Source organism: Ciconia boyciana, chromosome 1 (genome assembly GCF_034638445.1).
Source record: "Ciconia boyciana chromosome 1, ASM3463844v1, whole genome shotgun sequence".
NCBI classification, from domain to species: Eukaryota; Metazoa; Chordata; class Aves; order Ciconiiformes; family Ciconiidae; genus Ciconia; species Ciconia boyciana.
In genome coordinates this window covers 56782309-56809281 of record NC_132934.1, presented here as the reverse complement: position 1 = coordinate 56809281, position 26973 = coordinate 56782309, and the positions used below count along the sequence as shown (strand labels likewise).

The 26973-nt window shown below is 41.1% G+C and overlaps 1 protein-coding gene across 2 annotated transcripts in view; it reads left to right on the top strand.

The window, feature by feature from the left end:
• EP300 (E1A binding protein p300) overlaps positions 1–26973 on the top strand; it is a 65492-nt gene that overhangs the window by 19873 nt on the left and 18646 nt on the right. The window contains exons 3-19 of one of the 2 annotated variants that reach the window (XM_072868409.1): positions 5683–5859; positions 8021–8306; positions 9088–9201; positions 10112–10348; positions 12947–13040; positions 13790–13924; positions 14373–14490; positions 15006–15180; positions 17341–17418; positions 18285–18394; positions 18881–19036; positions 20116–20556; positions 21084–21272; positions 21977–22133; positions 22696–22814; positions 23829–24068; positions 24637–24725. In XM_072868409.1, the coding sequence (XP_072724510.1) occupies positions 5683–5859; positions 8021–8306; positions 9088–9201; positions 10112–10348; positions 12947–13040; positions 13790–13924; positions 14373–14490; positions 15006–15180; positions 17341–17418; positions 18285–18394; positions 18881–19036; positions 20116–20556; positions 21084–21272; positions 21977–22133; positions 22696–22814; positions 23829–24068; positions 24637–24725 (2915 nt within the window). The remainder of the gene's footprint in view (positions 1–5682; positions 5860–8020; positions 8307–9087; positions 9202–10111; positions 10349–12946; positions 13041–13789; positions 13925–14372; positions 14491–15005; positions 15181–17340; positions 17419–18284; positions 18395–18880; positions 19037–20115; positions 20557–21083; positions 21273–21976; positions 22134–22695; positions 22815–23828; positions 24069–24636; positions 24726–26973) is intronic. The other variant, XM_072868419.1, reaches the window with a different exon arrangement.

Genomic DNA, 26973 nt, shown 5'->3' with positions numbered 1-26973 from the left:
GCAAATTCAAGTTCTATAATAGGAAACATGAATTTGTTCTTAACTTGTTTTGAACCATTCTTCATTTGGAGTTACATCTGGTTAAAACCTTCAGTTTGTTCCACTGGGTTCTGTTGAGAGTGCCCAGTTACGGTCTTACTGTCCAGCTGCTTATTAGAGGAGGGGAGAGTATTTTGTGTATAAGTTGGTGTGTGTCTTTCTGTGACAGCAGTGCTCTATCACAAAGTGACTAAGTTCACCTGGCCTTCAGGTCATTTAGATTTCATCTCCCACTGATTCAAGAAATGTTCTGTTACTCAAGTAATGAAATGGATGTGAAGGCAGTTCAGATTAGTAAGGGCGTTACTGCTACCTCTCCTATGTGAGTATTTCACTTGCATGTGAAATTACTTGTAATGTTTAGAGTTCCATTAGTCACTTGGCTTACTGTTTGAGTATATACAGGCTTCTCTCCTATTGTAATGAATACACTTGTTTTTTATCAGTTTAACCTCTGTTAAGAAGAATTGATGGCAATATTTTGCAAAGACAAATGTAGTTTTTCAGAATCTCTATAACTTCCTCTAAGTAAAACAAGAAATATCAAAATAATAGTCCTGTTCAAAGTTGCAGAGAGATTGAAGATGATGTCACCCTCAAACTGTAAAATTAGATAAAGAAAATAAAAGCATCTTATGTTCCTTAGTGTTAGCATGTTATGTGTCACATTTTATGTAGAAGGTCAGTGTTCTTGATTGCCTTATTATTTTCAATAGCTGCTTGATTCAACAGGTAAATGTATCCATACTGTTTAGACTCTGGTACCAAGTGTACCATATGATCAAGTACTAATCCATTAAAAGAGTAATTGCGTGTTCTGGTCCTTTTTCTTCTTTGGTGAACCAGGGTGAAAAAATAGATAATTTCTTACTTTATCCCAGTGTAAGGGAGGAACATGTGTGTTTGAGGGAGAAGTGGAGCAGTAAAGATTTGTCTTGAGTCTAAGTTTCTGGGGTGGATAGAGGAGTGTCTTGCATAGATGGCAGTGAAATAATGCTAGTGTCTTGCAATAGGTATCTTAAAACATAATGTAGTCAAGTGCAAAGAATAATGATCGATAATAGTCCTTGGAAGGAATGCAGCAGATACCACTGGAAAAATTTTGTTGTTAAGTTGATTGTGTCTGGGTTCAGTAATACTCTACCAGTCACTAGAATGGCACTAGAAAACAATGTATAACTTACCAATTATAAATTCTTGTTTTTAAAGAGCCAGCTGGAATTTAATAAAACTAACTTTCCAGTTTCAGGAAAGCTAATTAACTTCCACTTGTGCACATGTAGATGGGGAAAGATACTCGATACCATCAGTATGGTCTTAAACTAGTGCATGCACTGCAGTTACCCTCATAAGAGATACATAGTTGATACTGCAAATGTTGGATTACTTGGAAGAATGTTACTAAAACTTAATTGTATTTCGTCACTTCTCCATGCTTGCATTTATCTTTGTAAATCTTAAAACAGATCATTGTTCAATACTATTGCTGGTATCTAGTTGTCTTTCAAATATTAGACTGTCAGTTAAGCAGTTGTTTTTATAGAGAAACAGTAGAATATCGTAATGCCGATGTGCACAGCTGTAACAGGTATTCCTTCTCAATTTGTACTCTGTGGTATCAACAGTAAAACTAGAAGCAGAGTTAGTTACTTGACCTTCTTCCGAATGGAAGATGCATGTGTTTCATGGCATTAGAACAAAACTTCAGGGAATTTCTTCCACTCTTGCAGTTGCTCTTCTCAAATGGGGGGAGTGTCTGAATGGCCCTATCTGATGCTGCTCATGCTTGTGCTTGTGAACTAGGATGTTTCCTGAACTTGTCATCCATGCTCTTTACAGGGTGAGAGGTGCACATCTTCCACCATTCTGGTAATGACAGCCCCTGCTTCCATTACAAGCAGGAAAGTCAAGTTTTTTCTACTGTGTATGTAGAAGGTATAACCATTTGAGATTACCTTTGCCATCTATTAGCCATGCACCATCATCTTTTGCTGTTTTCCTTGTTTCCTCCTCCTCCTCCTCTCTTTACCGTGATGTGGATTTCTGTCCGCTCTTCCTTGTGTGCAAGTCCTTGCGTATGTGATGAAAGTAAGTTGAGGCTGTGAGGAGAGGAAGAAAAACAACAGATGGGATGGATAAGAAGAGAAATGGGAAGAGCAGTGGAAGGTGGTGGTGGCCAGGAAGGAGTGAGTAGAGGTTGCACTTGCTGACTTGTAGCTATGATTCAGCCATGTATGTTTTTGCATGGTATTGCAGATGAAACCTTGTACTAGTCTCATGCAGTGGTGCTAACACCGCCTTTCTTTGGCTGGTTCTTTTACACTTGGTTGTTTATCTACTCCTCACTCCCAATAGATCATTAATATGATGATGAACTATATGTCAGTCTTTCTGGTTGTTTCCTACTGATAAAATTCTACAGGATTATTTTTATCTTCCTTCTGTAGTCATGAGGTCATCCATTTCTTCCTGTTTGATGTTTTCTTTTATTCATGTTTCTCAACATATCACAACAAATGACATGAGCATTCTCCTGCTTCTTGTGCCAGGGTCACAAGGCCACCTTGTGCCAGGCGAAGAATCTCCCAAATGACCCTTCTCTTGACTCAGTCTAGAGTTGCATGCAGGTTGTTGGTGTCAGGTTAGTGGGTCTGTGACAGCAGGACCGGGGGGCATTGCTGTGAGGTTCAGCTGTGGATCTGGAGGTGTCAGTCTCACCTGGACCAAGTGATGGCTGCTGATTTGTTCCAGGAGACCTTGTGGCATTTGTTTTTTAGCATCCTTGTTAGGTGTTGCTTGAGTGTGTGGCTTTCTGGGTCAGTTGGGCATGCTTGCCCTCCAGCCTGGCCTGTTGCTTCTCTGGTCTTTGCCTCTCCTGTAGGCTGAGATGGGGAATTGAGGATTACCCCTGTCGGGAGCAGCTGGGCTGGGTATGTAGTCTGCTGCTACCAGGTCCCTGGGCACAGCAGTGTGAAGGGATTCCCCTTGGTGAGGTGAATAATGGTTCTCAGCCCTAGGGAGAGGGGAGCCCTGCATTTCTGCCATGGAGACAGCCTTGTTTGAAGGGGTTGGTTTTGCACCTGAAACAGTGCCAAGGTGCATGCTTGAAAAAAAACATCAGAGATCTTTGTGCCGGGCCAACTTGATTAGTACATTTGAAAAAGCCAGATGCTTCACATAAAGTTTGCATCCAGCTGTGTTGCAGATACAAAGGTTGACTGGCCTGGTTAAACCTCATCCCTGAGTTTCATCAGAAAGCTTCCATTTTGGGTGACATAGCAAAGGTGCTTTTTTAAGTCTAGGTTTGGGTTTCTCCCCCAGCAGCCAGGACAGAGCTGGCTCAGTTATTCTGAATCCTTTGGTATCAATGTGTGAAGTCCCCAGTTGTCTGAGTTGGGCATCTTGATTTCTCCATGTGACACCAGGGTGTGAAAATGTGCCTTCAGCCTTCAATTCTGAATTGTTTGGTTAGGTCTCTTTTAAGGCTGTTAGCAGTGTAAGTTGCAGAAGTCATGTGGGGGCAGTGTTAGTGATGGCCAACATAGTCTATGCTTTAGTGTACTCTCAGGTGTCAGCTAACTTTGGCAGCTGTGATTGTTAATGAACTTGAAAACTTAGCTTAGAAATTTCTATTTTGGGGGACATAGCTGCTTTCAAAATCCTTTCTGGAGCCAAAGGGATCAGGCTATCTTACAGGAAACCATATTTTGTTTTCTTAAGGAAAACAAATTCCCACTGTCAGTCCTTCACTAAGTCTTGAACCTGTTGGTCAATTTGAGGCAGCAGTGATGATGGGGAAGAGTCCTGAAAGTGTGTTTGCTGAATCCTTACGTTTTTCTTCTCTGTTCCTTTCTGCTCAATTGCACGTAAGATCTTATTAGTCTTCTGAGGGAGAGGCAGGAAGGGTTTGAGCCTTACCTGTTCTGTTTTTGGCAGCAGCTGCCTCATCGGTCACCATATGTGTATTCATCGCAGTCGAGACACGGGAGGGGTGGTGCCAAAGACGACAGAGGAGAGGAAGCTGCTTTAGTTCTGCCTGATCATTGCGTAGTTTGTTTATCTGCCATGTGTAGAGATTCTTTTCTTTGCTGTCTAATGAATTACTGCTGTGTGATTATGGTTATTGCTTGTGTGTGGAGGGGGGAGGCTGTCCTCAAGGGAATTCACTTGTACATATCAGATGTCTAAAGTGGCAGGTTCTTTAGTGAGTTTTGTGCTCCTTTTCCTGTGGCTTGGGTTTGATCCTGCTTTATTTTGTAAAAGCAAACTGAAGGCCATTATAATGGATTGGCAGATGTTACAACCTGAAAAAGGAAAGTGTTTGACTAATCGCAGGTAATCTCTGGCCATGTAGGCTACTTCTCTGTGCAGGTTGGAGAAGCTTGGTAAGGAGCAGAAGCAAGGTGTTTCTGCTAGGGAAGGATGCTTTGAGAATAAATGTGGGAGTGATTGGAAACAAACCTACCATAGGCACTTGTATGCACTTTTTTGGACGCAGGAAAATGCCTAGACTTGAACCAAAAAGCATCAAAGAGACTGAGCATTGTCTAGTCAAATGCTAATGTGAGTTGAAACAATACAGCTCCTTAAAGTATTTGTGTGCCTTTATTATTATGAGCTGTGGCTCTTCTGAGATCCTGTCTGGAGTAATGGTGAGAGCTTGGTAATCTTAACAAAGATCTCCAGTTTTCCTGGTCCTCTGGCTAGTTGTTTTGGTCTTAGAAGGCCAAATTTCCCATGAAAAAATAGATGGGAATGCAAGGAATGGAAAAAAAATGTCAGAGGACAAACAATTTTATTAGCAAGATTGATCCTGACTGTTCTTTAGATTCTGGGGCATTCTATGGCAACAAATGGTATATTCTGGCATGCTAAAACTGTTGAATATGCAAATAGGCAATGCATATTGCAGAAAGGAGCATATCGCTTGTGTGAAATATGAATCTACTTCCCCTATGGATGAATGGTTCACCAGCTTTGTTTTGTTTGCAGAGTTCCTTCCTACTATCTCCTTTGACCTCCAGTACCGCTCACTGCAAATGAGTTGCTGTGCCTGTGTGACTGTGTGTGGTGTTACCTATGCCTATGGCGTGTTCTTAAATTGAATACGGTTGTGTACTGAAAATGCAGACATGCATCGTTATGGCTGTCTGGAGAGGAGCTGTGGGAGTGCTGACAGTTGGGTAGGAGGTTTCTGGGATAAACCCTGCTGATATGAATGAAGGTGGTATTTGTCTCCATTTGGAGTCTGCACAGATGCAGGAAGCAGAAAAATTCTTCCAGACTTGTAAGTTATATAGTCCATGGTAGAAATTTGTGATTGGGAAAGCTGAAATGAGAAATCTGTTGGAAAAAATCTTTTATAAAGAAATAGTCAGGACAATTCTGACCAGACTGACCTCAAGGGTTGGTAAGTTGGTAACTGGCCTCACTCTGTTTATAGGAACTGTCTGGTTGAGGAGTTAATGTTGTGTGATGGGTAAAATACATGCACATAAGGGAGGAGGGGAAGCATGTGGATCAGTATTGCATTGCAGCTGGTTTGTGGCTGTGATCGCTCTTGCTTCTCTGAAGTATTCATTTGCCTTTTACATTGTGAACTTAAGCTATTTTACTTGAACATCTTACTATTTTAATTCCTAGATGGGAATGATGAGCAATCCCAGCCCTTACGGCCAGCCATATAGTCAGAATACCGGGCAGCAGATTGGAGCCAGTGGACTTGGGCCTCAGATTCAGAATAAAGCTGGACTGCAGAATAGCTTACCACAGTTTCCAATGGACAAGAAGCCAGTTCCTGGGGCAGGAATGCCTAACATGGTAAGTAGAATGAAAGTTGTCTCCAGAAAATGTCATAGCAGACCAAAGTGGAGCAATATGCTCTGGTGTTGCCATGTTACAAGTTTTTGCAGCTGTCATACCCAGTGTGAATGCATGCTCTGAATCCAAACATAATGCGCTTGCTTCAACTCCTGAAGAGACTAATATGAAGGAGAGGGCTGAGTTGTGCTTTCTCTGTTGATAAGCTGCACCTCCACTCTTCATCCTTCAAACCCTGTTAGCAGAGAAAATTAAATGGAGCTCCCTAACTGAAGTGAACTTTGCCACCTATTTGGACACCTCTGCTCTCCTCTCCCATCCCTTCTTCTGTGGTTGGTGTATCGGGCCACTTCTCCTTGGTGTAGCTTTGTCTTGAGGCTTGTTTTCCTGCTTGTACTCACTGATGCTTTTGGGAGAGAGAAGTATCTTTTCTAAAACAGGTGTTACATATGATACGGCTTAGAAGCCCCAGTCATGCATTCGTTGCTGTTCTGAATGATGTGAACACACACAACAGTCCCGATGCTGGAGGTTCCTTGGCAGTTGTTGCTGTAGTAGCCCTGTTGCCTCCCCCTTTCACCCCCCACACTGTTATTGCAGCAGGATTTAAGGAAAGGGGAAGTAAGAGTGGTAGGAAAAGTGGATGGCCCAAAAGTGGATGGCCCAAGCTTATAAATGACAGGCCTGAACATTAGGTTCTCTAGCTTGAGCTTAAGAGTGGTGGATGAATGTTTTTGTCTCATTAGCTGAATTGGTTAAGGGTATGACATGCAACATGTCCCACCTTTTCCCCCCCATGTATATATTTTAATTTGGGAAACAAATTCACATTTCTGAATATAGCTTGTATTTCTCCCTGCTTCAAATTCCATCCCCCCCCACCCCCCAGGAAGGTCAGTCTCTTCATCTTAGTAACTGTTGCTGAAAAACCATTTCCAGGTAACTTTTGTACCTTTGAATTAAAAAGAGCTCAATCCTGTGAGTTTTAGTTAATGTTTTTTAAGTTGAGCATGAAACATTGGAAGTCTAGCAAACCAGTTGGTTGTATGAACCAATCAAGAAGCAGCCAGAACTTACAGTTCAGAACCCCAGCTGTCAAGCTTGTATTCAGTGCAGAGTATATAACTCTTGAAGTTGAACTGCTACCTAGCTGAACCTAGGAATGAAAAGTTGCTGCTATCTCAGTTGTCGTTTAGAATGACAGGCTGCAAACAAGGTAGTTAGGTCATGTTGGAACATATACAAACCCTGAGGGGACTGAGCAATTGGTGAAGTCTCCTTGTAAAATGGAAGGTTAATACTAGTATTGAAGAGCTATGGGAGAACTGGGGTTTAGGAATGCAGGTAGCTGAGCTCTAAAAATCAGGAGATCTCCAGAAACATCCTCTAAAACCCTCTGTGAAGAGTCTGTTAGAAACTGAACGCTGTTGAACTGAAGTGATACAAGCAACATAAAGTCCCTCAGCCTCTCTTCTTTGCTGAGTACTCCTCAAATGTCACCTGGAAGAAATACGAAGAAGTCTGAAGAAATAAACAGAAGTACAGAAGAAGTACTAGATGCTGCAATACTTGACATTAGTTCTGTGGCATGTATTATCCTGAAGTTGTGCTTCATCTCTAGCAGAGACTAGGAGAGCCTTGTTTTGAATGCCTACGTGCAAGTTTCCCCAATGGAAAAAGGTTCCCAGAACTTCCTCTTCACTCTCCTTTTCTAGGAACAGTCAAACTGAGGCACCTTATACTGAAATAGAGAGAAAACTCTATTCACTCTAAAAGGTGCTTTCTTCCGTTAATGCAAGAATTGTGGATGGCACTTTCTAGCCTCCAAAATGAGGAGGAGATTTTGAGGTCTCAGTGCTGTTAGTATTTTCTGGTTGGTCTAGCACCGAAAATTATCCTGTGAGCATGTGCAGAGTTTTGCTGGTCTTTGATAAGGCAAGAGCTAGGACTAGGAGAGTGATATGGGGAAGAAATTGTGGCTGGCAAGAGAATTATTGCCAGGACTGTTGCTAAGGGGTATATTTAATATGAGTCATCCAGAACTACAGATAGGTGGGCTATTCCCTTCATCACAGAATGTAGTAGTTGTTTCTCTTCTTTGATTTTGTTGTTGTTGTTTACTTGTTAAATGGATTATTCTCAAAAATAGATTTATTTCCAGGAATTTCCTTTCCACCTTCTTCAGGGCCAGCAGCAGGCTCCACAAGTTCAGCAAGCTGGGATGGGGCCAACAGCTTCTCAAGGAATGGGGTCTGGAGCACCGACAGCGGATCCAGAAAAACGCAAACTCATTCAGCAGCAACTAGTTCTCCTCTTACATGCTCACAAGTGTCAGCGGCGAGAACAGGCCAACGGGGAGGTGCGACAGTGCAACCTCCCTCATTGCCGAACCATGAAGAATGTCCTGAACCACATGACACATTGTCAGGCTGGCAAATCTTGCCAGGGTAAGTAGAGGAGTGGGTTATATAGATGTGGTCAACATTTGCAGGACAAGAAGGGCTCCTAGAAAGAGATGGAGAACTAGTGGGTGGCTTCGGAAGTAGAATTTTTTTTTTTTACCTATCTGTCCCCTTAAGAATGGAAATCATAAACTTCTTCTGAGCCTTTAAAGTTTAGGCAAGTTAGAGGGGACAAGATAGCACAAAGAGATGAGTGAAAATCTTTTGCTTAACTTCGTAACTCACTGTAAGATCTTTTGGATGCTGCCTTCTGATAAGGGTAGACACAAAGCAGGAATCTGCAAGTAAGAGTCTACCTGTCTCCATTAAACAGAAGAGACAAATCTCGAGCCATAGCTAGCCAGGAATTAAGCTGCTACTGGCACTGGTGAACTTGGTCTATCCTAGTAGCCAAAGAAAATGTATGCTACCTTTTTGGTAGCCTGGGCTCATCTGGATTGTGCCAATTGCTGGCATCTCAATTCCTTGATACAGTCTGCCTGATGCCTGATGTATATGGTGTTATCCTTCAAGCCAGGGAGACATAAGCTTGGGTGTATAACAGAGCTTTCAAGTAAGCTTTAGTTGAGCCAATAGTACTTGAAGAAATCTAGCTATGTTTTCAGGGCTAGTTAGTGCTGAACTGTTTCATGGAATACTTTACTGACCTGTGTTGCTATAGATGTGTGCCCTGAGAGAAGTAGTTGCTCCCTACCCAGTTTGTGTTGACCATGTGGAGATACTGGCAGTAGTTTGTAAAGGTTTTTCATTCCCCTCGCTTCCTCAGTGGCACACTGCGCGTCTTCCCGACAAATCATCTCGCACTGGAAGAATTGTACGAGACATGACTGTCCTGTATGTTTGCCTCTCAAAAATGCTGGGGACAAAAGAAATCAACAATGTAAGTCTACTGGGGAATTCTGTGTATTGGATAAACCAAAAAATGCATGTTGGGAGTTAAACTGTGGTGCACCCAGGTGATAGTGGTGATGCTCTTGAACCTGGGAATATGTAATATGATTTTCCTCTTGCTTTAGAGTCGCAGAGTATTTTTCTGTCTCTGCTAGCTAGTGTTTATGGAAGCTTTCTAACTTTATTGGATGATTTTCCTAGCAGGAGAGTGGTAAGAGTGAACAAGTCATAGCTCTCTCAACCAAGTGATTGGCTTTTTACTACCACCTCTTCCAGCTGGCCAGGTTCTGGAGACAGATGTGCACACATACAGAGGGTTGTGTCACTTCAGCCCTGATTATATTTGATTCTGTCTTCATCCTTTGTTTGCATCAGATGTCTCTTCCCCCTTCTCTTTGTGTCCCCTTGGTTTTCCTGCCAAAATCTTTGGCAAGATTTTGTCAGTTACCTGTATGTTTTTTTTCCTTTATCTTTTCTTAATGTTAATTTGGGCTCTTCTCATGACTAATGTGAGCTATTTCTTGTTTTAAGAAAATTTAAAAAAAAAAAGGCATTACAGTGGCTGCTGAAGAGTAGGTACCCTTCTGCCTTTAGCCTCTGTGACATGGTGTGCCTCTGTTTTCAGTTTGAAGCAAACAGATGTGTCCTAAATACTTAGAGTGGGATTTCCTCTCAGCAGCTCAAAGGGAAAGCAGCATGTTGTTGAAATGGCTGGTTGGGTAAAAACTTGTCTCCCTGTTTCATGACAGGTTTTCCAGACCTGGCCTCTTCTCTGCATGCTCCTAGAAGGAGATGTTTTAGTTCTGAACAGACAGCACACTCTTTATGTTCTTTCCCTGTTCAGTGGACCTCTTTGGCTACCTCCTGCTGTCCTTATTAACTTGGTATGTCTCTTCCAGCACTGTTGGGCGGCGCTGCAGTAGGACTTGCAAATACTGGCTCTGTGGGCGTGGGGCAGCAGACAACACCCAGCATAAACACTACCAGTCAGATAGACCCCAGCTCTATCGAGAGAGCCTATGCAGCCCTTGGATTGACCTATCAAGGGAACCAAATGCAGACCCAGCCCCAGGCTCAAGTGAAGAATCAGCAACAAGGACAGTCACCCCAGGGTCTGCGCCCTATGAATCCTATGAGTAAGTTTATCTGTTAGTGTTAAAATACAAACTACAGGCAACTTTCCCATGCTATATCTAATGTAAATTTTCTTAACCTGCTAGCTTAATACTGCTCATTAATGTGCAAAAGGTATGGCTTTGCAATATTTTAGACTTGAGATAGCAAGCTACTCAGTGAAACAGGAACATGAGAGGACCCAGATGCTTTCTCTTGGAAAACAGGTTCTCTGGGAAAAGTACTTTCTTCAGAAAAATGATTTTTATTTTTGAGAACCAATTTCCGAAAGCATTTTATTTAATGTTGTTTTGTAGCTTTATAATTGTACTGTAATGCGAGTTTTGGGCTCTTTAGGAGTTTTTAATTGGAAATGCATGGATTGGAATGCCTGTATTCAAGTGTACTTCCTTGTCACTCAGACTGCAGCATTTTACAGTTGTATCTCAGATATGTAATGTTTGTTTTAAAAATGAAAAGTAGTAAATAACAGACTTTCTCTCTGAATCCTGTCATGTGGACTCACATAACTGTAAACTGTCTGGGTGGCTTATTGCAAAATCACAAAAGACTACATAAGATTTTTTATTTGAAGTGCAGTGAATTCTAACCTGGTTATCACTGGTGTCAAATGAAGTAACCTTTAACCATCAAATCTAATTTTGATAATTTGAGATTATATCACAAGAATCTTTCTCACCCCCAGCTCTTTGCTTGAGTTGCTTACGTAGAGGTGTTTGGTTTGTTTTTTTTTTTTAATGCAAAAGAGGAAAGATGAGCTGGTAGAGATCTGTCACAAGCTTGTAAGGGATTGCAGTGATCCTGCCTATATGCCCCGTGACAAGCTCACGTACGGAATGAGTGCACAAGAATGCCATGGGAAAGGACCTGAGAGATTGCAGAAGAAAGTAGAGTTGGTTGCAGGTTGCAGTTTGTGCTGTTTTTGCACCGAAGGATATGCTACTCCTGAGTTACTCGGGAAAAGGCTATTGGGTAGAGTAGACTTGTTAATGAGATGACTGGTCCTCACAGGTTGCGTGCGACCTGTGTACTGCTAAAACTTTGCCTTCCAGTGTGTAAAGCATTTTTCAAAAAAGGAGGGGGGAAGATCCTGAGAGCTTAGTCTTAGAACAATTACATTAAAATAATATGGTTTTCTACTGTGCATTAGAGTGTTTTACAAATAGATGAATTTCTAGAAGCCCCAAAATGTTATAATGAGGGCCTTGAAAGGTTGAAAGGAATGTGTTATGAATTTTTCTGAACCAAAATGGTTCTGGTTTTTTATTTATTTATAGACATGGATTTTGGCCTGTGCATTCTTAATGGGCACTCCTTGTAGCACTGATAAGAAAATCCAATGAGATGGGGTTGAAAAGCTCTTGGAGGGTGAAGAACTGCAGCTTCATGTAGAAAGGACAAGCATGGAGAGTGTAGACTTTTGACTATTGTTTCATTATTAGGAGCCAGTGGCTAGGGAGGGAATTACAACAATTGAGATAGCAATCATCAGATCATGGCCTACATGACAACAGGGCTAGTTTAGGAGAAACAGCAGGATTTGGTGAGGACTGCAATGTGAAGAGGTGCGATCCTGAGTAAATCAAACAAATGATTGGTTTTGGCAGTTGAAAAGGGAGAATTAAGGCAGAGGTTCACAGTTGTCTTCTACATCAGCTTGCTCTCAGATGGCAGTGAATCTGGGAAGGAGAGAAGAGTGACTAAGGGAGGGGAAGCTGGAGGCAGCTTTATGAAGTCTGTTAAAAACTTAGTTGTGATAGTAGAGGTATTGATACACTTCATTTTAGTGGATTTCTCTTGTGTGCAGTGTCTAATTTTGCTTGAAATAGAGATTCTGAAGGATTCAGATGTCCTAAATACATGTGAAGCTTGGTAATGGCTTTATGCTGCTCTCACAACTTAATAAAGTGATCTATTCAGAAGTTCCAGACAGAAGTATGGCTGCATTTTTCTTCACTATTTGAGTCTTAACTGTAGTGTATGAAGAAAATAGGCAATTTTTAAATGGTGATTGAGATCTGCTGTGATTCAGAAAAGCTGGTTTTGGTACGTAACAAATTGCTAGAGGTTTTTCCTGCAAAGGATTGTCAGATTTTCCTTCTTAGTACAAACATTGGAGTTAGTTGTAGGATCCTTAAATATGGAGTGGGTGAGAGGGGACCTTGTCAGATGTAGGTGGTAGCTGATGTTTTAAGTTTTTGAAGCCTTTGTGAATACATATTCTAAGCCCTTGAATGACAAAAAAAACCCCAAACCACTTCTAAACAAAAAACCAGAAGTGGTTGGTAGTGCTGAATCTTTCGTTAGGGAGTCACAGAAAAGGACTCTGGTACGTAGCGTTTGCAGCAAATTGAAATTGCTTGTTTGTTGAGATGTGCAGAAGATCAGTGTGGTGTGATGCTTCACTTGGAGGTCACCAGTGTTGTGTCTCAGACTTTTTCTAAGTTTGTAAGATGAGAGTGAATAGAGCAACTGTTAATTAAACTCCCTTCACAGAATTCCAAGTACTTGAAAGTCTAAATCCTTGTTATTGCTGAGCAATTACTGATTTTGCACAATTGGGCTGTTCATTTAAGAATACTTATTCTTCTGTTTTCTAGGTGCAAATCCAATGGGAGTGAATGGAGGAGTAGGGGTTCAAACCCCTAATCTGCTGTCTGATTCAATGTTACATTCAACCATGAATTCACAAAAGTAAGTTGAATTATCCTTTGCACCCCAATGATTTTGTTCAGCTGCAAATGCTGATGATTGCTCATAACAAATGAGATGGAAGGGGGTGCACTAAGGTGCACTGTAGGTGCACTATAGGTGCACCTATAGGTGCACTATAATTGCATGCTTATACTGGGAGGGACTAACGGATGCTTGCTGCTAAAGGATAGTTGGAAAAGAAGCCTCATAGTTGTGATGTCTTTGTTCTTATCCTTTCTATAGGTCTTGGTGTCCATTTTAACTTTGTCACTACTTGCAAACTGACTTTTTTAGGCCACAGAGGTTACACGCATTATCTGCTTTAGTATCTGGGCAGATCTGAAGCTCCAGTGCATTTACTGATCAGGGTGGCGTACCACAAACCTGCCATTGAGCTGCAGTGAGAGTAAGGGGCAAGTTATTCACTGGGGTGTAAAAGCAATCCTTGTGCCTAATAATTTCATTGCCACTTTTTGCATAAACAGTGGGGTAAATTCCATTGATGGCTGTCTCTCCCTTTGGATTTTGTAGCTTTTGTTACAGTTTCCCAAATCCTTGGGTAGGACAGCATGTACTCTTTCACAGCATTGTTTTGGTGTCTGTGCAGCTATTTCTGCAGAGTTTGTCCATTGATTAGGGAATGGCTGAACTAGCACTTTGTCCTAACATTAGCCTAAAAGAGGCTATGACTGTAAGATGACTAAGCTTGGGCTAGACTTTTGCCCTCAATTCTTGCTCTGTTTTTGAAGCCCCATGATGAGTGAAAGCGCCAACGTTGCCAGTTTGGGAGCCATGCCAACAGCTCAACCATCCAATACTGGAATTCGAAAGCAGTGGCATGAAGACATTACTCAGGACCTCCGAAACCACCTTGTTCATAAATTGTGAGTAGCTAATACCGAAACAGTCTCCTGTTGGGTGAGTTGCTGCCTCTGAGGTGTATGTGTGGGGCAGGAGGAAGCGCAGCTTCCAAAACCAGAGGGTCAGGGTGTGAGTTTTGTCAGGGTTTGTGAGAAGGGAAAGCAGAAGCCTGAAAGGTGTGTTCTTGCTTTCTTGGCCGTTAATGGAGCTTCAACTTCTGGTTTGGGGCTGTTGTATTGGAAGTGTCCCACTCTGTACTCAAGCCATCTATATGGGGGCAGTGTCCCCTGCAAGCAGTAGCAGTGCTGCAGTCTGTCGGAGGATTTGCTTGCTGCTTTGTGTTTGGATTGCTGGAGTTAGTGCTGATGTCCCAGTCTGGGGACATCCTAATCACTTGTGTGCCTTTTTTTGTTTGTGTTTGTTTTTATTTTTTCTTCCTTACCCCCCTCCCTCCTCCCTCCCCCCCCACAGAGTCCAAGCCATATTTCCTACTCCTGACCCTGCAGCACTGAAGGATCGGCGTATGGAGAATCTGGTGGCATATGCTCGGAAAGTGGAAGGGGATATGTATGAATCAGCAAACAGCAGGGTGAGATGCCATCCTCTGTCATCCAGTCGCATGTGTGTCTGCCTCGATCCCATAGTAATAAGGGAGGAGGAGGAGCGAAAGCACAGATGAGAGTCCCAGGCTGAGGAAGCGTGTGTTCCGGGGCTGTTGGATGGGGTCTAGGAACCAGCCAGCTGCAAGCTTCTGCCTGGGTGTGCCAGGAGTTGGGGTAGTGCCTGTCAGGGTGTGCTGTGCCTGAGACTTCTCAGGATTCCCTGAAGGCAGCATGAAGCTCTTCACTGTGATTCTCCCAAAGAAGTGTTGGACACGAGAAGAGAAGTGTCTGGTGTTGGCCTAATGGTTGCCAGCAATGCCCTGAGCAGTGCCCCTTTTTGACTTCCTGTCTGCCCGGCAGCCCCTGCAAAGGGAGAGCCACCCCCACCCAAGCCGAAATGTGTGTGTGGAAGGCTGTTTTCCAAGCTTGGATCACTGGGACCTGTTGCCTTTACTTAATGTGTGTGTCATCTCCTTTCCTGACTTGTATTCCTCCCCAACAGGCGGAGTACTATCACCTGCTAGCTGAGAAGATCTATAAGATTCAGAAGGAGTTGGAGGAGAAACGAAGAACCAGGCTGCAGAAGCAAAACATGATCCCAAATGCTCCGGGCATGCCACAGGCTCCCATGAATCAAGGGCCCAACATGGGACAGCCCCAGCCAGGGATGTCTGCAAGTAAGAACAGTTGGGTTACTGACTACCTGGTGCAGGGACATCCTGTACTGTCATTTTGGTAGGCTTGTGACCATTTTGCCCTTGTTTCACAGGTACCTGGCTTGCTCAAAGTTAAATAGAACTTTCTCCTCTTTGTTGATTAGTACTTGCAAAATCTTTGCCTTGCTTATGTGTTAATTAATGACTATTATCTAAACGCATTTAGTCTTCTGAACAAATTGCAATACTGTAAACCTTTACATGTACTTTGAAGGTGGATGGAATGGAGACTAAGTTGCATTCTTAATGTCATAGAACTTCAGTCTCATTAGATTCACTTCTAGAATTAATTGATTTAAAGATAACTTCAGTTACTGTAAGAGAAATATATTTTCATAATATTTAGTTGTATGGTGTTCAAAATGATCATCACTATTACTATTGTTACTAAACAGAGAGTATGATGATTGGACTGCTTAGGTATTTAAGCCTTTGAAAGTTTAGATAGTGCTTGTTCTATGCCACGTTTATTTTTTCAGACAAATGGCCTTTCCAGCATGCTATGAAAACCAGATTTCCCTTTTTTTCCCTGTGCAGCTGTCTTCTGTTTCACAGTAGTTCTGTTACTTGAATCGACCTTCCTAATGCTAAACAGATTATTGTTACTATTAGATTCCCTGCTAACCATACATTTTTATACTAGAATAAAATTGACTTTGTAGAGGAGTTAAAGATCAAAACTATCATGCTGCTAAAGAGTATAATGTCTCTTTACAACATCAGGAAGGGACGAAGTGCTGTAGGCTGTCAAGTATCTAGTATATTTTGATTTGGGTGACAGATAAAAACAGGTAACAGTAGTTATTATGGATGATATTTTTAGTTAGAAAGTGGAGAAAGGCATCTGCTGACATTGTAATCTTGTATTTCTGGTTAAGTCCTGTAAATAATTGAAATATAGGATTTTAAACTGTAAATTTCTAAACAGAATTGCATCCCTTAGTCTGATTTAACTGTAAAAGAAAAGTAATATTTTTTGTAACTATTTGAGCCAAAATCTGTTTTAAGATATTTTTTTTTTTGTCTGTGATTCTGGACTGACAGCTTTGGAGACTGAAATAATCTTTCTTAAAACTAAGTGCAACAGTTCTGCAAATTACTTTCTAGAACACACACCACACCACTCCTGTGTCTCTCCTGAGAGCTTCCTTCTGAGAAGAAAAGGATTTTCTGCTTAATTCATTCAGTCCTGCATGTTCTTAGCTAACTCTACAGTTAAGAATTGAGTTCTTAAGACATTTCATGGGAACAGAGGTATAGCTGTCAATGACACTGTAATAAGTTGCCTAAGAAGATAGGGTCAAAATTTGAATTAGTCAACTGAGGAGACAGAAAACTTCCTGGCTTTTTTGTTTGGGGTTTTTTTTTTTTTTTCCCTAACACTGCAGAAAGATTCAGTAGCTCCAGGCATATGCTACAAGAATCTTAATCTGAGTTCTCTTTCTCCTGCTTAAATTTGAATGTATCTTGGTAAATCCAGTTCTGGGTCTTTTTATGCTTGAAGTCAGAACAGGATTTACCGAGATGCATTACCAAGATCCAGGAAAGAATCTTGAAGGTTGATGCTGTGACTTGATTTGCTTTAACTTCTGTAGAAAGTTGATCTTCAGCAGTAGATGTGACACTTTTGGCTATTTATCATGTACTCCAGTAGTTCTCAAACTTTAGAGCTTTGATAAATACTCTGAACCATATAGTTTTCATCGTGTTTTAACTCTACAGGTGCATTAACAGTGTAGAGTGGTCTGTAGACCTTGTTGTGGTCTGGAATGTTCGTGAGCTGCTGAGTTTGTCATTGTGCCTCAATAACACACTTCAAATTTGTCCTCAATTTCTGAAAGCTGACTCTAAGTCAGAGGATATTTCTGTCAATGGGACATGGTCATATTTTCAAGGAAGTCTCTGGTTTTGCTTCACACTTGAGGACTCTTCAAGAGCGTTTAGAGTTACTGGACTGTTTCCGTACTTTTGGTGTTTTTTGGGGGTTTTTTTGGGTTTTTTTTTGTTTGTTTGTTTTTTTACATATGGGTTTTAGTGTGTAATTCTCACTAAAATGTTTGGTAGATAAAACCTGGTGGTCTTCTAAATGCCGTAATCTTATTCCAATGTCTTTTTTTCCAGATGGTCCTCTTCCTGACCCAACCTTGATACGTGCCAATGTGCCAAACCAGATGATGAATCGCATGCAGGCACAGCCAGGTAAATATTTTAAGAAAATTTGCTACTGTGATTTTGAAGGTATCTTGGAATTGGGCTGCTCTTGCTGAAGTGTGATAACCCTTTTCACCTGCAGTTTTCCCATTTGATTAAGAAAATAGTTATCTATATTGTATAATACTTGCATAACTCTATATAATATATATAAAAACTATATATCTCTCTATATTTCATGATCTTGTGAATTTAAGAGCTGCATGCTAGCTGCTTGCTTTTTTAAATAAAGAACTCGATGCTTTTGGAATTTCTGATCGTGTCAACGTAGGATGGTGGGGTCAGTCAAACATGGTGGGCCTCGCCAGCTTAGATGAAGACATGTTGGTGGCAGAGGGAAGATGGTGAGAACTATTGCTCAGAAGGAAGGGGCAGAACCTTTGTTATGTATGCAAGAAGTATTGTAGCCAACATACAAAGCACTTTAAAGTGAAGATACAGTTTGGGATTCAATAAGTGAATTTCTAATACGTAACTAAGATAATGCAACTTTCTGTAGAAAGTTGACCTTCAGCAGTTGGTATGACGCTTCTGGTTATTTATCATGTACTCCAGTAGTTCTCAAACTTCAGAGCTTTGATAACAGCTAGTGGAAACAAGTCTTTTGGGGGAAAAAAACCTAGTCTGTATTCTGAAGGAGTATGGTACCTTGGACACTTTATATTTAAAATTGTTCCATGTAACTGGTTGATAGAAGGAAATACTTCCTTTATTGTACTGCATGCTTGAAAACTGGTTGCTAGAAAATGAAAACTAGGAAGAAACTGACAGCATTTCTTCTCCAAATGTTGAATGGTGCCCAAAGGAGAATTCGGGCCTTTGTTTATAAGTATTTTTTTGGCACAAACACACAGGAATGAATCAGTTTGGCCAGATGAACATGCAGCTGTCACCAATGGGACCCCGGCAAACCCCTCCTCTTCAGCACCCTGGACAGCTAAGCCAGGCTGGGGCCATGAACCAGGTCAGTGTGCACTTCATCCAGGCTGTTGAGCTCACAGGTTTGCTTCTGTTGGCTGTGGTTTCCTTAAAAGAAATAAAGAAATTTTAAAAATCAAGCATTATTTCTTCATTCCCTTGACCCTTTGGTTCCTCCTTTTGCATCTCCACTGAAAAATTTGTTTGGTCTGTGGTAAGCCCTTACATCTTGGTGGTAAAAATTGCCTAAAAATTAAGTTTAAGTGGCTTTTTGTGCTGTTGCATCCTTAAAAGAAGGAACAAAGATAAATCTTAAGTCACAGTCCCAATCTGAAATCAATATCCTTTTCCTTAGCTTACAAGGGAAATCATAATTCCTGTCTTTTGAGAGGGAGCTATAAGCAAGCTTTCCATATTTTACCCTAAAGATAAGCAGCAAGCATGAATTTCTGCAGCAAGGTAAATGGTTTTTGTACAATGTTATGGAGGTGTATGTACATTGTGCGAAATGAGTTCCTTTCTTTCCCAACAGATGGGATTTCCTTCACGTATGCAGCAACCAGGAGTTGGTCAACCTTCTGGTCAGAATCAGTTTCTGCAACAGACCCAGTTCCCTGCTTCTTCCCCAGGAATGAACACAGCGAGCATGCCTATGACTCAGCCTGGCAATCAGACACCAGTTTCTCAAGTAAGTTTCTTATTTCTGGAAGCGGTGTCAGTGGGCTCTGTCATATACTGGTTTCATTGTTCAGTTAGTAGTAATGGAGGAGAACTTGTTTTTTCAAGATGCTTTTGGAATTATAGTCAACTGAATTGATTTATTGAGATTCTGCATTTTCCTGATGTAGCACTGGGACTGGCAAGGGTGAAACATTGTTGGCTTGTTCTCAGGCTTAAGTTTTAAGCGTGACAGAAGAATTTCTTTAAGTTTGGTTTTATGGAGCAAAGAAGAAATTGTTACTCAGCATGCAGTAATTAATTTCTTGCTTAACAGCGAGGCAGCAGAGCCTAAGAAATTAAGAGATCGCAGAAGCATAAGTCATAAAAAGGCATGTCTATCCAGGACCAATGTGTGTTAACTGGCTTTGGGGGATAGGAGGGATATCACTACTAAAGATCTGAACTTACAGTCCAGCAGTTTCCTTTCTGTCCTTTCCCTCTCCCTTTTCAGCAAGAACCTTTCAGGCCAGGAAGAAGTAGGGAACGTCAGTTTGCTTCTCGTTGATGCTTCTTCCTAGTTTGCAGGCAAGATTATTGTGGAGTGACAGCTTTTTTCCTTGACCAATACAATTTTTTTGTAATCTCGTAATGGTACAGTTATGGCTGTACTTATTTCTGATGATAAATTCAGTTTCTAGTCTTGGGGGTGGGGGCATGGGCAGACTACGTGTATTTGCAATTTTTCATTGTGGTGCACTGTCCCATATCCAGGATGTACAAATCTGCAGTTTTAGAAAGAAATGTTTTGCAGACTGGGAGTGTAGGTGTGCCATTCTTTAAACATATCCAGAAGTATAAGTTATTCTATTGAAATGTCTCTTTTAGAGCTGAATAAACTTTAAAACAGCTTTATGTTCGTGAGGAGCAAAATAAACTGAATAGACCGTTTCTGCTTTTGAAATAGTTTAAAAAAAAAAACAACAAACCAACAGATAATTTGTCACATTTTTAAAAGTATGCCAGTAACTGTGGGAAAGCAGCCATTTAACAGTAATTCCTCTCCTCTTTCTATTTCAAGTCATTGCAAATGTACTTGTTTTCCCACAGGCACAAATGACCAGCGCTTCCTGTCCTGTGAATTCTCCTGCAATGGCTCCAGGTTCTCAAGGGAGCCATATTCACTGCCCACCTCTTCCACAGCCTCCCATGCACCGAAATTCTCCTTCTCCAGTACCTAGTCGAACCCCAACACCTCACCACACGCCCCCAGGCTTGGGATCACAGCAACAGCAGGCAGCAGCAGCTGCCACCACTGCCCCCACACCTACTGCTCAGGCAATGCCACCTGGACCACAGTCACAAACTATGCACCCCCCGCAAAGGCAGACTCCAACGCCTCCGCAGGCACAGCTGCCTCCACAAGTCCAGCCTCCAGTTCCAGTTACCCCTTCTGCAGAGCAACAGCAGCAACCCTTGTCACAGCAGAGCACGACTGCATCTGTTCCCACACCAACAGCACCACTGCAGCCTCAGCACCCTACAACACCTGTAAGGAAATACTTTAATTGTGCTTTCCCTGCAAATGTTTAAGTGTAAGGTTTAGTTTTCAGTTGGTCTTCATTTCTGTGTGAGTCTGTGATAATGGAGGTACCTCCTGGTGTATTTAACATCAAAATAGGTTTTATTGCATTTGGGAGGTAACTTTTTGCATCCAGACAAGTCTGTAGGTCATCTGGTGTTTCCGGAGAGGGAGTATTTTTCAGAATTCTACTGCATGGTTTGAAACTAACTGTGAAACATGGATGAGGTCTTTAGTTACGTCTACATATGTGTGGTGGTGGTGTACAACAGGGAAACAGTGTGTAATTTTCTGTATACTAGGCCTTCCAGTGCATGTTTGTTGCATGTTTTTCTGTAACTGGAGTTGTACAGTAGTATGTTCCACAGGTGAAGCAAGTAGAAGGACTAGAGTGCATTTAAACTTGGTGGAAACGTAGTATGGGTAAAAGGTAGATTAAAGAAAGAAAAATAAGTTCATTAGAAGCCTGCTTGTAATGTGAGTTTTGTTCCCTCAGCTTTCACAGCCGGCCGTAAGCATTGACGGGCAGGTGTCCAACCCCCCATCCACCAGCAGCACAGAGGTGAACTCTCAGCAGACTGTTCCAGAGCAGCAGCAGCCACCCTTGCAGGAGGTGAAAATGGAGATTAAAACAGATGAAGGGGAACCAGAACAAACAGAGCTGCAAATGGAGGAGAAACCTGAGGTGAGATTGTTGGCCAGCTGTTGGGTAGAATATCTTTATCTTGTGCTGCTAGATGCTTTCTGTCTCCATGCAAGCCATTTCTTCCAGAGTTCAATGAGAGCTGTAGGTGCTACCTGCTGCTGCTATTTTGCTTGTTGTCTTCCTCTACTTCTTCCTAAAGAAGGGTCTCTATTTTGTGGTGAAATGGTGATAGAAGCCAGTGGCCACAGGAAGGACCATGACAATGTGGTTGCGGCTGTGAGGCTTTTTGGTAAATGCCCATGTAAGAGGGCACTCAGCTCAGTCCTTCATATGTTACTGGCAGCTGTTAAATGTTAGAATAGCAGATATGTACATGATAGGCTGCTTTACCAGGCTCTGACAACTTGTCACTGAGGACAGCTAGGTGTGTGGCTGCTGGCAACATCACCCTGGCAGCCCCGGTATATGGGAGACTGTCAGACCTGCCCGAAGAGCTGGATGAGTACCTGTGTGTCTACTTGCAGCTCAGAACTGGTTAGCATCTCATTGTTGCTACTACTGCAATGTTTAAAGATGTGTTCTAGCACATCTGCTCAAGTTTGAGGCAAGTTTTGACTACAAAATAAGATACCCTTAATTCTAGGGAAGAGTGGTGGGCAGGATGGCAGGTAGGTTTAAAGGACAGAAACATGGATGGGTGACTTCACAGGAGACTAAGTGACAAGCTCCAAACTACTTTCCAGGTTAAAGTGGAACCAGTTGTGGAGGAGTGTAAACCAGACCCAATGGAACAAGAAGAGAAGAAATCTGAAGTGAAGACTGAAATACCAGAGGGAGAGGAAAGACCTACTACTCCAGCTACTCAGTCTTCTCCGGCAGCTGGGCAGTCTAAGAAAAAAAGTAAGCAGGAACAGTGTTGACTGAAATTCACTACATCTCCCTAGAGAAATCTTCAGGGAAAAAAACCTGAGCTTTCTTCACTGGTACTCAGTAGGCTTATATGGATTGTTCTTTGTGGCTTTTGGACAAAAATGTCTAATAAGGCATGTGCTTCTAATTGGCTTCGGGCAAGTTCTTTTTTAGTATTAGACATTAAGCCTTAGTAAAATTGTCAATACAATAGAGATTTGAAATACTCCTCAGTTACAGATTTTCTAGACAAGTTTTTTCTTGGGACCTCAGAGCGGGGCCATATTCGGAATGTAAACCCGCTCTGTTAAACTTAGCACTGTCTTCCTATGATAAAAAAAAGATTCTCTTTAATATTTTGGCCATCTCCTTGTGTCCAGGTGATCATTTTAATACCCTCCTCAGAACTCATTGTTGCAGAGGATAAACAAGCCATGCTAAGTAACTTAAACCCATTGTCTGTAGTCTTTTTCCACAGACCTCACATTTTCCAGCAGGTTTCTTCCTTACAGCTGTTTCTGCTATCTTTCTTATGTTGATTGTTTTTCAAAAGTTTTCAAGCCAGAAGAGTTGCGGCAGGCGCTTATGCCAACACTGGAGGCACTTTACCGTCAGGATCCAGAGTCTCTTCCATTTCGACAGCCAGTGGATCCCCAACTACTGGGAATTCCTGTGAGTGTCTTAGCAAGATACTTTAATTCAAAACTACTATATTATGACATACCTGTTCGAGAATGGCTTAAGTCCATAGGTGTTTCTCATCATATATAAAATTTGGCTGAATATGTGGGAAGTTAAGCAGATCAAGACCACTTTAAAAAAAAAAATCCATCAATGATTATTAATCTGTTAAAAGCAAGGAGGAGACTATTCAACCTCTAGTTTTTGTTTAGCTTGAATTTTCTGCTTGTTTTAGAATTATCTTCAGAAGACATTGCTATCCTTCAAGGATCTGTGTTTTAATCTCTCTGGACTGACCACACAAGTTTACTATTTATACACAAATATGTATACATAGAAGTCCTACTTAGGTGCTTTGGGCAGCATTTTTTGCCTGGAAGGTTTTTTGTTTGGTTTTGGTGTGGGTTTTTTTTAGGATAGATAGAGCAGAAATTCAAGGCCTGCTGTATTATAAGCAGGCATAAATGTTGCTAATGTTCTTTAACAAGCTCTCAATTGGCTGTCATATTCTGAGGACTTTTGTAGGAAAAGTGATTCTATAACTGCTGGGAGGATTGGAAAAAGGCATTCTCTAGAGGAAACATGATATCTTTTATCATATAATAAAGTTATTTTTGTTTAATAGGTTGACTGGTCTACTAAAAACAGTCACTTTCTATTAATGCTCTTGCGTATATCCTCAGATCACAGTGGCTGCAAAAACATTGCCATTTCCGACTTTTTGTAATACTTGTTTTGCTGACTAAAATTAGAGTGGCTTTATTTCATCAGGAGTGGAAGAGCAATAGAGCCTGAGAAATAAAGGAATAATGAAAAGGAAGCACTGGGGAGTGAAATGGTATTGCTTAGAGATTTCATTGTATGTCACAAGCAGTTTGATTGAGTCAGGGAAGAACCTGTTTTTCTTGATGTACTGCAGAAGAATTTATATGCTGAGAATGCACATGCTGTCATGTCACAGCATAGTTCAGAAGTAGTGTTTTGATACGCTGTGTATTCTTGCAGGATTATTTTGACATAGTGAAGAACCCCATGGACCTTTCTACTATCAAGAGGAAGCTAGACACAGGACAGTATCAGGAACCGTGGCAATATGTAGATGACATCTGGCTCATGTTCAATAATGCCTGGCTGTATAACCGCAAAACATCCCGGGTGTATAAGTACTGTTCCAAACTGGCAGAAGTGTTTGAGCAGGAAATTGACCCAGTTATGCAGAGCCTTGGTTATTGCTGTGGAAGAAAGGTAAGAAAATAAATATTTTTAGTCTGCTGCTTGCTTCCTGGTATTGAAGGGGGGAAAAATACAGCAGTTGCAGTTGTTAGCAGTTACAGTGTATCAAAAATTTGAAAGTTTACCAGGATTTAGTAATCCCGAGTAATCTGATTTTGAGGTTTTTATGGATCTTCTAATTCTATCTAGTGCTTAAATCATCTGTTCATATATAAGCCCGTGTGGGGGAAAAAGTCAGTAACTAAAGGCTTATTTTGATTAAGGAGAAACCATTTGCTGTTGCACATTAAACAGATGTGGTTTTGTTACTGCAGAAGAAGTGCTCTCTATTTCACTGTATATTGAGACTGTGTATTTCCATTGTCTTGTTTTGATATGCTTTCCATCTTTGGAGAAGAGCTAACTTGAGAATAACAGATTGCTGAACGTTTTTTAGGACTAGCACTTCATAGACTTGCTGTACTCTGAGATCTGTGCACAGAATAAAGTGGAAATGACTGTTGTCTGGGTCACACTTGCTTCCCATGGAGAGCAAGTGAAAACACATATGAGTATTAAGATGACCCATTCCTCTTTGCAGTTGGAGTTCTCGCCACAGACTTTGTGTTGCTATGGCAAACAGCTATGCACAATCCCTCGAGATGCCACTTACTACAGTTACCAGAACAGGTAAGGAAAACTCACTTGGTGCAGTTTTGTGCATGCTGCAATCAATCTGGTAAAAGGCATGCATGTATTTACATGTACACCCTCTTTATATGTGTATACCTTTGTGTTTTAAGATAAAAATTTGCTGGAAGTGCCCTCGAATAGCTTACCTTGTGTGTTAATGATTCCTTTCTGCAAAAGTTCACTGCAAGTCTTTGCTCTTCCTCTTTTGTTTGCAGAAATGTGATGTTTTATTAAATTTTTATCCTGCAGTTAATTAAATCTTCAGTTATCTACAAATCATATATACAAGTCTGTTGTCTTTTGCTTCCTACCATGCAGCAGTATTTTTCATGCAGAACACTGAGTAAATTATGCAGCAAGTATATTAATGCTTGTAATACGTATTATACTTGGCAAGTCTTTGTTTTTCTCATGATGTTAACACTGAAGAGCAAACTTATTTTTGTGGTGCAAATCTTTGTTGGAAGATTTGTGTATTCAGATCTTCAATAGATTGATGCTTGCTTTTTCTTCCCCAAGTTCCCTTAAGAGAGTTGTCTTGCAGTAGCTGTCAGCAGCTGTGTAAAGTGCTGTCACTTCTACAGCTCTTTTGAATATTTCTTTTTGACTTTGGGTTTATTAAAGGGTTTAAACCTATTTGACTTCTGAAAGAAGGTTTCTTGCTAGGTGTCTCTTTGCCAGTTGGGGAAGCAAGGCAGGAAGAAGCAGGGAAGTACATGCTATAATGCTCCCATATCCCTGGCCTGTCACCACAATGCACCTGGTAGAGCAGAGGGCTGTTACCTCCAAACTGTCACCTCCATCAATTTAGTTCCTGCTCTCTGTTCTTTCCAACACCTTAAACAAGCAAACAAAACCCCCAAAACAACAAAACTACTAAGGCTTTTACCTGAAAGCCATGAAGTTTTTGCAAGAATTGTAGTTTTCTTAAGCACCTGGTCAGGTGAAAGCAACCAAAGAGCTACAGGAGTTATATCTTAACCTTCTTAGGCTTCGTAAAGGTTTATAGCAGTGAATGGAGGTTTTTAGGAGTGAAGAAGTAGAAAATAAGCTTATAGTATCCCATAATAGCTATTGTTGTTTTAGACTTACATAGCATAGAGCTTTTTGTTATCATAAGTCAGTATTTTCTGCTTATGTTTATCTGTGGGCAAGCACTAAATGGACTAAAAGACTGACTCAAAAATCTGACATGCTTTACATGTTTTCAAACATTAGAAGGGAATGTTTGCACTGTAACACGTGCATACATGTGACTTGTAAATTGTTATATACACATGCATATATATGTATAGAATGAAATGTGCAATTCCAGAAGTACTATTCTCTGCATTCTCAGATGAAAATTGGGAGAGAGGGTTATGAGACCTGTTTTTTTTAGCTTAACAGCTGCTATAGTGTTGGTTTGTGTGGCTTTATAATAGACTTGTTTGAATTTTCTTTTATTTCTTTTTATTTTTAGATGTCTTGTGCACTCAATTAACATGCCTTAGTAATGGAGAGGCCACAATTTTAGAACATTTTGAGGGCTGGGGTAGAATCTTGAATTAATCGCTATTTTATTCAAGTGTAAATGAAATCTTTCTCTGTAATGCTTACTGTATTGATACCTGGACTGTTCTACACTCAAACTGGCTATGGCAGAATCATATCGATGTAAGGCGTTATGTGTGTAGTTAGTGTCAGGTATTTAGTTAACATACAGTTCAAGAGTTCTGTAATTAATGTCTGTAAGATTTTGAGGACAGATTTTACTGTTCTTTAAGCTTCTGATGTTTAGCTTTCCCTTTCAACTGGGAGAGAATCCTGTGGCCTTTCAGCATTTTTACATTTAAGATGGAAGACTATCCCTCTTCCATTGATCTCCTGCAGATCCTCTTGCCAGAAGAACTGCTGTGCTGATGTACAAGTCAGAGTAGCAGTTCTTCCTTCGTTCTGCTCTTTCCCCTTTCTCATTTTAATTCTTTGCTGTACATGGCATGGATTATTAAAATGAAGAGGGTATGGGTATGCTAAAATGGAATACTCTTGTTTAATTTGCTTTAATCATTTGCTGCTTGTGAACTCATTTGAGAGATTTAATGCTAATCTGTGCTTTGCCTTGGCTTTCTGCTTTGTGTTGTCTTGTCTTGCTTCTATGTTTTTGTTTTTGTCCTGCAAACCCCCATTTCTTTGTTCGTGTGTGTGTTATTTTTTTTATTTCTCCTTCATGCTTGTCATTTGTCTGCATTTGGCTTTGATTGTG